Here is a 9,787-nt window from a genome sequence, read left to right as displayed (position 1 = left end):
TTGTTTGGAAAATATGTGTCTCAGACTCATACTTTGTGCTCCAGATCATCACCCACTGGAGCGCAAACTAAGAGTCATCAGGACGCTACACCACCGAGCTGACAACGTCCCCACCGAGACAGTGGCTGGGGAAGCGGAGAAATCCCGCATTAAACAGGCCCTGGTTCAGTGTGGTTATCCTAACTGGGCGTTTGTCAAAGTCAGGAAGACACCCAAACAGTGTGCCAACCCATCGAAGAGAACAGAGGGACAACAGCTGCCTAAGTGTAAACCAGTGGTGATTCCGTATGTGGCGAGAGAGTCGGAACACCTGAGACGTGTATTTTCCAAACATCGCGTCTCAGTTGCTTTCAAACCCCAGAACACACTGCACCAGAAATTGGTCCACCGCAAGGATTGGGTCCCCCGCTACAAACAGAACACTCATCAAGAGGTCAAGAGCACGACCTCTACAGCTGAGACTGAAGAGGTCACTTAGATGAGTGATGTAACATTTTTCTCTCAATAAACGTTGTGTCCGGATGAACTGATTCTTTTCAAATGGAAGTCCATATCTTTAAGCATATTCTGTAAGGACTTGTAAAGCCCTGATATAAGCCAACTTTAAAGCGACACCCGGTAACTTTCTGATTTCAGCAGCATCTTTTACATCACTGTCACAATGACAATGGAGAGGTTTATTTTATTTCTTCTTCAAAGAGTAGCAACAATATACGTGCATTTATTCACAAGCTGTATCTCAAAAAGACTACTGCAGACAGAAAAGGAGCAATGGTCACAGACAAGGCAAAGTAAAATTGCTCTACCTTCATGTGTGACATGAAGCAGTGCCTATACTTCCGGGGAGTGTTTCACACCCATTCACAGACAAAATGTATGAACAGAGGTTATGTCATTCTCCCATAGCCATCACAGTATGTGGCCCAAATTAATTTGATGATGATATGTAAAAAAGGTACCTGGTGCTGCTTTAATGAAACAAGCTTCAATTAAGAAAACATTAAGTCATGAGTTGACCCACAAGGGTCACCAGGGACATGCTCCTTAGTGTTGAGGTCTGATTATGTACTTAATGTGTCAACTATAGTCAGGGTCCTTTTGACAGAGTGACATGTAAACACAAGCATGTCCATTTTCTCAAATCCAGCATCTAATCCGAATTTGCATTTATAAACAAACCATAGTGTGCAAAACCTCCACCCATTATAGTTTCTCCACCACAAGGTCCCTTATCCTGTCAATAAGACCTCCTCATCTCATAAGGTGACCAGGAAGTGCCACCATCTTCTTTGGCCCAGGAGGAGTGAGTGTCACTGTGGGAGGGGAGGCTGCCATGGCCATCAGTCTCTTCTGGGACCATTGGGGCCATCTTAGATACCAGGTCACTGACACTGCCGGTCATATAGGAAGGGCATGGGAAGGAGGCAGGGGTAGGGGCAACGTAGGAGCTTGTGGTTAAGGGGTGGTAATGAATGTCCTCTAGGGAATGCAAGGTGTAGGGCTGGGTGGTTGTGGTGGGAGGGGGGCCAATGGAGGAACCTCGACTGGGGGAACGGTACTGGGATGGGCTCCCTGGGGGCTCTGGACTGGGCATGGAGGCAGGGACGCTAACAGAAGTCAGATTGTCAGGACAGAGCCCTTCGACCTGGGACACCGAGTCTGGTACTGACTGCTCCCACGAGTCCCTCTGGTGAAAGAGGAAAGAGGTTAGAAGAATTGACAGGAGGGGACAGGCAGTAATAATTATCCAACTGTACATTTTCAAGTACTTATGCTTGTTTGAATACAGACATTAAAATATCAACTCCTTAACTGGCCTCTGATGTTTACAAACTTCAGCTCTATTAATTTGTCATCAAGTTAGATGGATGGATGGATTGATGGATTGATTGACAGATACACATACACACCTGCAGTGGCAGCTGCTTACCAGAAATAAATGTGAGGAATCTCCGGGGAAGGGAGGGAGCAGTGAGGAGAGCGCTGAAGAGGGGAAGATGGACCCGTTTGTGCTGGAGAAGGCCGTGGCGCTACGGTAGTCCCCAAAGGTCTCAGAGTAGTAGCCATCGATGAAGGGGGAGTAGCCAGCCACAGCGGAGGGTTCACAGCCCAGAGGTTTACCCCCCAGACTGGAGGAATAGACTTCAGTGGGGTATTGCTTGGTTGAGGGGCAGAACTCAGAGTCAGAGGTGAAGGGACGTCTCATCCCGTAGTAGCCAGGCAGCATGTGAGATCCTGGAGAGGGATGAGCACAGTTGGTAAGGTTACTTTGAAAATAAAATGAGCGACAAATTGATTGTAATCTGCTCACAACTGTAATCTGCGACATGTTCTCGGGGAAAACTCTGTGGCAATGACATTGCATCCGACCAATCTCAGATACTTTTGGGGTAAATTTCCTCGATAATATCTAGGTGTATTAATCATTGTCGAGTTCATAACATCCCAATCTATGTTATGATGAGGTTTGACAGTAACTAGAGACAATTTTTTTTACTACTTTCTTGGAAATGGAAAACTTTTTTATTATATTCACTTGACTTTATATTCAACCTTTCTCTTCATAACCCTTTGGGAACCAGGGTAGCAAGGGTAGTGGGGGGTAATTATACAACTTTTCCATTCAAGGTGCGGCCTTCAATCTGTGAAAATTGACTTCTCAGTCATATTGAATAATACAGCCAATAATACAGCCAAGAACAATTGAGTGGTAAGTTCTTGGACTCTGTAATGTAGGATAAGTCTCACCTGGCATTTGAACAAATGATGGTGGCGTGGTGGCTCCTCCCTGTCCAAGAGAAATAAGATTAGCATTAGCACAATTTGACTGAGCAGACGTGACCCCCCCCCCCTCTGATTCAGTGCATCTAAATAGCAAACTAGTTTTACTAAATACCTTAAAAAAATGGGGAAGATCCTTTGGATTCACCAAAGCTATAGCTAACATTCAGTCTATGTATACATGGAAAAATTACGTTGACAGCAAATGGAAGAGGAGAGGCAGGAAGCCATGCAGAGGACTGGCTCTCCTGTTTGCATATCGCTAACATGAAAGACTTGATATTAAGGGTATGTTGGCAGGGAGGCAAGCAAATTTTGAGGCCTGAATTTGAATGTTATTTGCCAGTGCCGAGACTTCCTCATGTGGCCCTTGTATGGCTCAGTGCTTCTCTGAAGGCTGTGTATGGAAATAAGCTTGTTAAAGTACATGGCCTCACAGCAAAGCAAAGCCAGCATTAGATGGAGAAGAATAATGAAGCTTCGACCAGGGAGGAGGCTGGGGGCAGAAATGTCCCCTCAAACACTGCTAAAGTCTCGTCATCAACACTGATGCAGATACAGAAACAAGGAACTTGTTACAAACTTATTCCATCTGAGCCAAATTATCAGTACTGGCTGTTTGATAGTGCAACACCTTATCAAACTGTCAAACAACCTTAAAACTTTATTCAAACAACCATAAATGCAAGTGTTAGAATGTCATTAAATGTGACGTTAACATTTATAACGCCTTGAAATAATGTAAGATCTCTGTCCGTGCCCCCCCCCCCCCCCCCATTGGATTCGGTAAGTATCCTGAAGTGCTGCCTAGCCGAGTTGGGACATGAAAAGTATTATTTTGGAGTCAGTGTTTGTCTTTTCTTCTTCAATGACTTTGTCTTTGCTGAGATAAAAAAAGAAGACTTAGCTCCCGTGACAGGATGTCAGGGTGAAACAGGGACGGCTAACTATACATAATTTGTGTCTCTATACACCCTTAAGTATTCAGTGGTCTGACTTTTTGTCTATAGGCCATAATACCCTGTTTATAAATGTACTAATGAACCTCCCATTGAGTGTGCACAAGGCATACAGGCCAGATAAATGTATGCACCAATGTGATGCATGCATGTCTAGGTTTTTAATGTTACATATGAGAGGACATTTATTTTTTGGTATTGTTTTAGGGTGTGGCCTTGCACCACTACGGGGCAAGTAAATGTCAAATATAATAATACCCACTGTCAAACTGAAGTACTTTGAGACCCTTTGTTGCAACAGAGTACTTTGATGGAAAAGCAATAAAAGCAGCTAGTTCACTGAGTGACTTTTATTGCTGCAATATTAACAGCTGAGCTCACCTGAGAGCGATATTTGCCTTCCTCTCAAACCTTTTGTACTTTTTCTTTGGGCCCTTTTTCCCCTTTATTAGATAGCGACAGTGAAGTCTCAGACATGAAATGGGGGAGAGAGAGAGGGGTATGACATGCAACAAAGGTAGGTCTCCAGCTGGAATCGAACCGACGACGGTTAAGACCATGTGGTCACTCGGCTATGGAGGCGCTCCAAACCTGTATTTCTACAGCTTGTCACGACACAAGCTGTCCCAGAATATGTCACTAAGCCTAGTTTGACCTGAAATTTGTAATATATGTTGACTTTCATACGTGAAAGCATGTTCCCATATGAGGATTATACAACTTTTATGGTCTCTGTTGTACTTGCTTTGTGACTGGAGTGAAAAAAAACCCCTCGACACGACGATGGTGTTGTGATGGCCACTGCCATTGCACATGGAACTGCATAGTGGTCAATAGTTTTGTGTGATATTTCTTGCATTGGGGATATGTAAGCATTTGGATTCTGCTTTCTTTATTGCATGTGATGGCATCTCCTCTTTTCTCTCTCGCGCAATCCTCCCCCAAATGACCAGAGCTGTTAGTGTAGCGTGGACTTGCCACTGCTAACAGAAAACAAATATAGTCCTATAAAAGACCACTGACAGGTGGTTTGAGAATGAAAAGCTAGTCTTGTTTGTGCAAGCAGAAGCCTCAGCAGAGCCCGATTTCTCTCTCTTTCTTTCTGTGTGTTTGCGTGTGTGTCTGTGTGAGTGAGTGTGTCTATGTCTGGGACAACAATGGAAGGTTTGTCTGTGGTCTGTACATGGCAGGCCACAGACAATGATAGCTGGCAGGTGTGTGTAGCGCTAACTTTGCATAGGCAGCCTCCTCCATGACCCTTTCTGTCTGTCTGTGTTATCCAGCCACCCCCACTCGTGAGTTTTGGAGATCATGGCCATTACCATCACTAATATTGTGTCAGTGTTCTTTGTGAGGTTAGGTTGAGAGCCCATGCTTTGTGTCCCTCTCGGCACACCATGCTCAGGTATTTACTGATTGGCTTTGTAAGCACTCAAGGATTCCAAGTGGAGAAAGAGGCTACATTTAGAGGGAGGTACAGGTGGTCATTAGGTCCATGGATCGTTGGCACACAAACAAAAAGCCAAAATGTAAATATGGCAGGAGATTTGAAATACGACCTCATAATTGTGTCACCAACAGAATGTCAACTGTCGGGGATGCTGTCTGGTTTGAGAGAAAAATGAAGTGAGAAAAGACAGGAGGGGAAAGCACACAAAAGCAGAGTCAGTTTAGAGTAGATCATGCTCACACTATATCTTGGGCCATTGGTCTGCCGTGATCGTTTCTCCGCCAATAGGTCTTTCACCGTGTGCTTGACTCGAACACCTTGGTAGACTCTCTTAGAGTATTCTAAACAAAACAGGAGACGAGTGTTTACTCGTTGTGTCTAAGTGGCATGTAATTCAAATAACTGTCAAAATGGTAACTATCACCAAAAGAAATTGTTAGCCATTCAAATACAACTGTTTAACTTGCACATTGCTGTAGTACAGCATCATACAAATTTTCATTCTTCCCTGCACCCACAAACATCTCATCATTTGAATGTCTTTATGCATGCTCAATGATCCAGAAGAAACTCAATGAAAGTTGAATCAGGTCATCTGGACACAACATTAATTGAGAGAAACGTTTCATCACTCATCTAAGTGACTTTTTCAGTCAAAACTGACTGCAAATTGCCATGACCGTTAACTAGAGTTACAATGGTCATGTGTACTATTCACAGAGGATTGGGGAACGTTTGCAATCACAGCATTGTAAGATGGTGACAGATGTACTCTTAGGACCCCCCCCCCCCACCTCGGTTCAGGGATGGTCGTTCCCTCTTCACATAGATGGCCTCTTTGACTCCCCATCAAACCAGCGTTCCTCCTTATCAAGGATGTGCACATCCTCATCCTTGAAAGAGTGGCCACTGGCCTGTAGATGGGTGTAGACTGCGGAGTCCTGGCCTGACGTGGTAGCTCTTCTGTGTTGTGCCAGCATCTGTTTGGTTTACCCAATGTACAAGTCACGGCAATCCTCCCAGTACTTAACAGAGTACCCTATATTGCTCTGTTTATCCCTGGGGACCCGGTTCTTTGGGTGGACCAATTTCTGGCACAGCATGTTTTGGGGTAAGAAAGCAACTGAGACGCGTTGTTTGGAAAATACGCATCTCAGCTGTTCCGATACTCCCACCACCTACGGAATCACCACTGGTTTACGCTTAGGCAGCTGTTGTCCTTCTCTCTTTGGTCAGCAGGTGCACTGTTTGGGTGTCTTCCTGGCTTTGACAAACGCCCAGTTAGGATAACCACACTGAACCAGGGCCTGTTTAATGCGGCTTTCTTCCCTTCCCCGGCTGCTGTGTCGGTGGGGACGTTGTCAGCTCGGCGGTACAGCGTCCCGATGACTCCTAGTTTGTGCTCCAGTGGATGATCATCACCATCTGATCGTTGGTTTTGGTCGTTATGCCACTGTATTGTTTATAAAGGTGGGGATACCTGCAGTCAGCTGAGAGTGAAGAGGTCACTTAGATGAGTGATGAAATGTTTCTCTCTCAATAAACGTTGTGTCCTGATGAGCTGATTCAACTTTCTGTGACAACCATTTGAATGCTCCAGTTTTATGCATATATGTGAATCAATATATGTGAAGCACGTGTGAATGTCGTGGAAATCCTTGTTGGTTTGGTTGATGCAAATGGATTGTTAAAAAGAAGCACAAACACTAATGGTTAACTCTAACTGTAAGTTATTGTTTTTTGTTCGTTATGTCTTTCGCAGCTTAATTTTGCAGTGAGAGTCAACAAAATTAATTCAAAACAAAACAGACGTGTCGATTAGTCCAATAATACAAGGCGGTGTGTTTATGAATCATAATAAGCGACCAGTGACATTACACCGGTCACGGTAAATCTCAACATTGAATCTATCTATTGGTGTGATTTGCGCAAATTCCTGGGAAGCAGAAACATAAACCCAATGAAAATGCAAACTTTATTATGCAAACGGAAATGGCATGCAAAAATCTTTATGTAAAAGATCCCAGCTTTTATAAATGGATCTTTTAGATAAGCCCCTACTACACTTGACCAACGGGATTATATTACGTTCTTGAAAATATGTCTTGTCCTTTATATCGTCGTCCAGAGAAAATAGAAGGATTTGCATTTTGCTGACAATAACACAAAATGAACTATTTGATCAAATCGACTGCCACTGAGCTCCACCTTCCACGGTCAAAATCTCCACGATCATACAAAGATAAACAGCAAGTGAATATTTGCAACATTTTTGGGGAAGTTCCCCTTTGTGTGGGAAATCGATAATAACTCACCAATAAAACAAGGAGCAAGAAAAATACGACAACAGGCAAAAACAGCAGCACATCCTGAAACACGCCGGCATCAGGTTCACAACATTATGTTTGTCTGCAACAAGAGTAATGGCAGCGAACAGGTACAGACGTATTACACTGCACTACAAGGCAGGACGGTCTTACCTGTGTCCATGATGCTGCAGACCAGTGCGATAGATAGAGGCCTCTACTTTCTTTCTCGGAGGTATTTACCTACTAGAGTACTTTAGTTACTGGGGTAACTAAATCCCTGTGTTCTGCACCATACTAAGCATCATACCACCATGGAGTGTTTTACCATTTTGTCAGGAGGGCAGGGACAGATGGAACATGCCACCACGGTCTGCTGTCATGGAGAAGGAGCCTTTTGACATGACCTTTATCTATTTGTATAAATGCAAATGTTTGGTAGGGACGTTTTTTAGACTATTTGCATTGGCAGTCGAGATTAGGGGGAGTGAGCACCATGAGCATCTAAGAGAGAGACTGGCAGGCAGTCAGCTCCCCTCTTCTCACCCAAATTAAAAGGATATATTGTTTCCACATTTTGATTTACAACTGCAGTTGTTTCCTTGGTGCTCCTCCTCTGTTGTGTGATGTTTGTGCCACAGCGCCTGTACTATGGACCCCCCCCCCAAAGACCCCCTCCTGAAGTCTGAATTGAATTTATTTGAATGTAAATGGTAAATGGGCTGCATTTTATATAGAGCTTTTCTAGTCTACCGACAACTCAAAGTGCTTTTTTTTACAACGTGTGCCTCACATTCACCCATTCACACACACACATTCATACACTGACGAAGCCACTGAAAGCCACCGACTGGTGGATCAGTATGAAGTTCTGTCGTAATGACATACTTGTGGCCTCTCCTGCTGGCGTACAATGTGAAAAATAAAATAAAAACAAAAAATGGAGATAAAAATAAAGAAAATTAAAAAAAGAATAAATAAGATAAAAGGATGTGTCTTCTGTATTTGAGATGTGACGTCTCAGTTCTATGAGAGCTTATAAGAATAATTCCTGTTTTCTGTATCTACAGAGCAACGGGGAAATGTCCATAACCAAAGTAATGACTCACACTGTATGTGATAGGATGTTAGGACTGTAGCTTTTCATGTTCTGGATTGAGCCATCAACTCCACACACACACACACGCACGCACGCACGCACCCACACACACACACACCCACCCACCCACCCAATATCAAATGGAAGGTTGTATCTGCAGAAGAACTGCTCTACAATCGGTAGCAGATAGGACATAAGACACAATTTCAATTGTGAGACAAACCCATTATACAAAAAAGTGAACGCACGACTTTTACCCCTCAAAATTACATGAAAACTACATCACAGAAAATTGAATCAGTTCAATCTGGACACAACGCTTATCGAGAGAGAAACGTTTCATCACACATGTGAGTGACCTCTTCAGTCTGACTGCAGGTATCCCCACCCTTATACACAACACAGTGGCGTAACGACTGAAACCCACGACCCTCTTCATATGCAAATTGCCGTGAGCATTAACTAGAGTTACAATGGCCATGTGTACTATTCACAGAGGATTTGGGAATGTTTGCAATCACAGCATTGTAAGTTGGCAACAGATTTACTCTTAGCTCCCCAATTCAGGGATGGTCATACCCTCTTCACATAGAAGGCCTCTTTGACTGCCCATTCAAACCAGCGTTCCTCCCCATCAAGGACGTGCAGGATGTGCAAATGTGCTTTCCTTACCTGGATTATTGAGCATGCATAAAGACATAAAAACTACATGTTAAACCGCCAACCCTCACTTCTATTATTGTAGGCTGAATTACAACACAAGGATCTTATCTCTGCTACCATAAGCAAACTGTTTTCTCTATTGTGAAAGGTTTTTGAATAACAGCAAAATGTATCTTTTTTTTTTTTACTCAAACTAGTATGAAAAAATTTGGGTAAATGACTTAAAGCGAACAAAAACCAAATGCGCAAGCTTACTTGAGTTTCATATGCTGGAGAGAAGCAATAGCTGGAGGCATGGTTGGCAAAACGCTCGGTCGCTGGCATCGCTGAAGATCTCATCCCACTTTTGGCTATTTGAGTTGGCCAGCCAAAAACACAGGGTTTGAGAACACTTGATCCGTTTCTCAATTTTTCTTGGCCAGCCACAGAAACAGGCCTTAAGAACAATCAATCTGTTTCGGATGTATTTATGGCACTTCATAGGTAGTTTTTTTTCTTGTTTTTTTTTTTCAACTTTATACCCTTAACT

At 43.4% G+C, this 9,787-nt stretch overlaps 1 protein-coding gene across 1 annotated transcript; it reads right to left on the bottom strand.

The window, feature by feature from the left end:
* Nucleotides 1-713: 713 nt before the first annotated feature.
* Nucleotides 714-7,704, bottom strand: LOC130116141 (POU class 2 homeobox associating-factor 2-like). The gene is made up of 5 exons (XM_056284093.1): nucleotides 7,671-7,704; nucleotides 5,431-5,531; nucleotides 2,749-2,788; nucleotides 1,931-2,235; nucleotides 714-1,687 (listed from the first exon to the last, which is right to left on the bottom strand). The coding sequence occupies exons 1-5, from the start codon at nucleotides 7,678-7,680 to the stop codon at nucleotides 1,238-1,240; spliced, it is 906 nt and encodes a 301-aa protein (XP_056140068.1). The 5' UTR covers nucleotides 7,681-7,704; the 3' UTR covers nucleotides 714-1,237.
* Between the last annotated feature and the right edge of the window lie 2,083 nt (nucleotides 7,705-9,787).

This window comes from Lampris incognitus, chromosome 7 (genome assembly GCF_029633865.1).
Source record: "Lampris incognitus isolate fLamInc1 chromosome 7, fLamInc1.hap2, whole genome shotgun sequence".
Taxonomy (NCBI): domain Eukaryota; kingdom Metazoa; phylum Chordata; class Actinopteri; order Lampriformes; family Lampridae; genus Lampris; species Lampris incognitus.
This window is presented reverse-complemented; position numbering and strand designations above follow the sequence as displayed.

Bases quoted from the DNA above. Each gene is read 5' to 3' on its own strand.
- LOC130116141 (XM_056284093.1), bottom strand. The intron at 2,236-2,748 runs GTGAGACTTATC...ATCCCTCTCCAG, and splicing joins ATCATTTGTTCAAATGCCAG to GATCTCACATGCTGCCTGGC. The intron at 1,688-1,930 runs GTAAGCAGCTGC...CTCTTTCACCAG, and splicing joins ATTCCTCACATTTATTTCTG to AGGGACTCGTGGGAGCAGTC.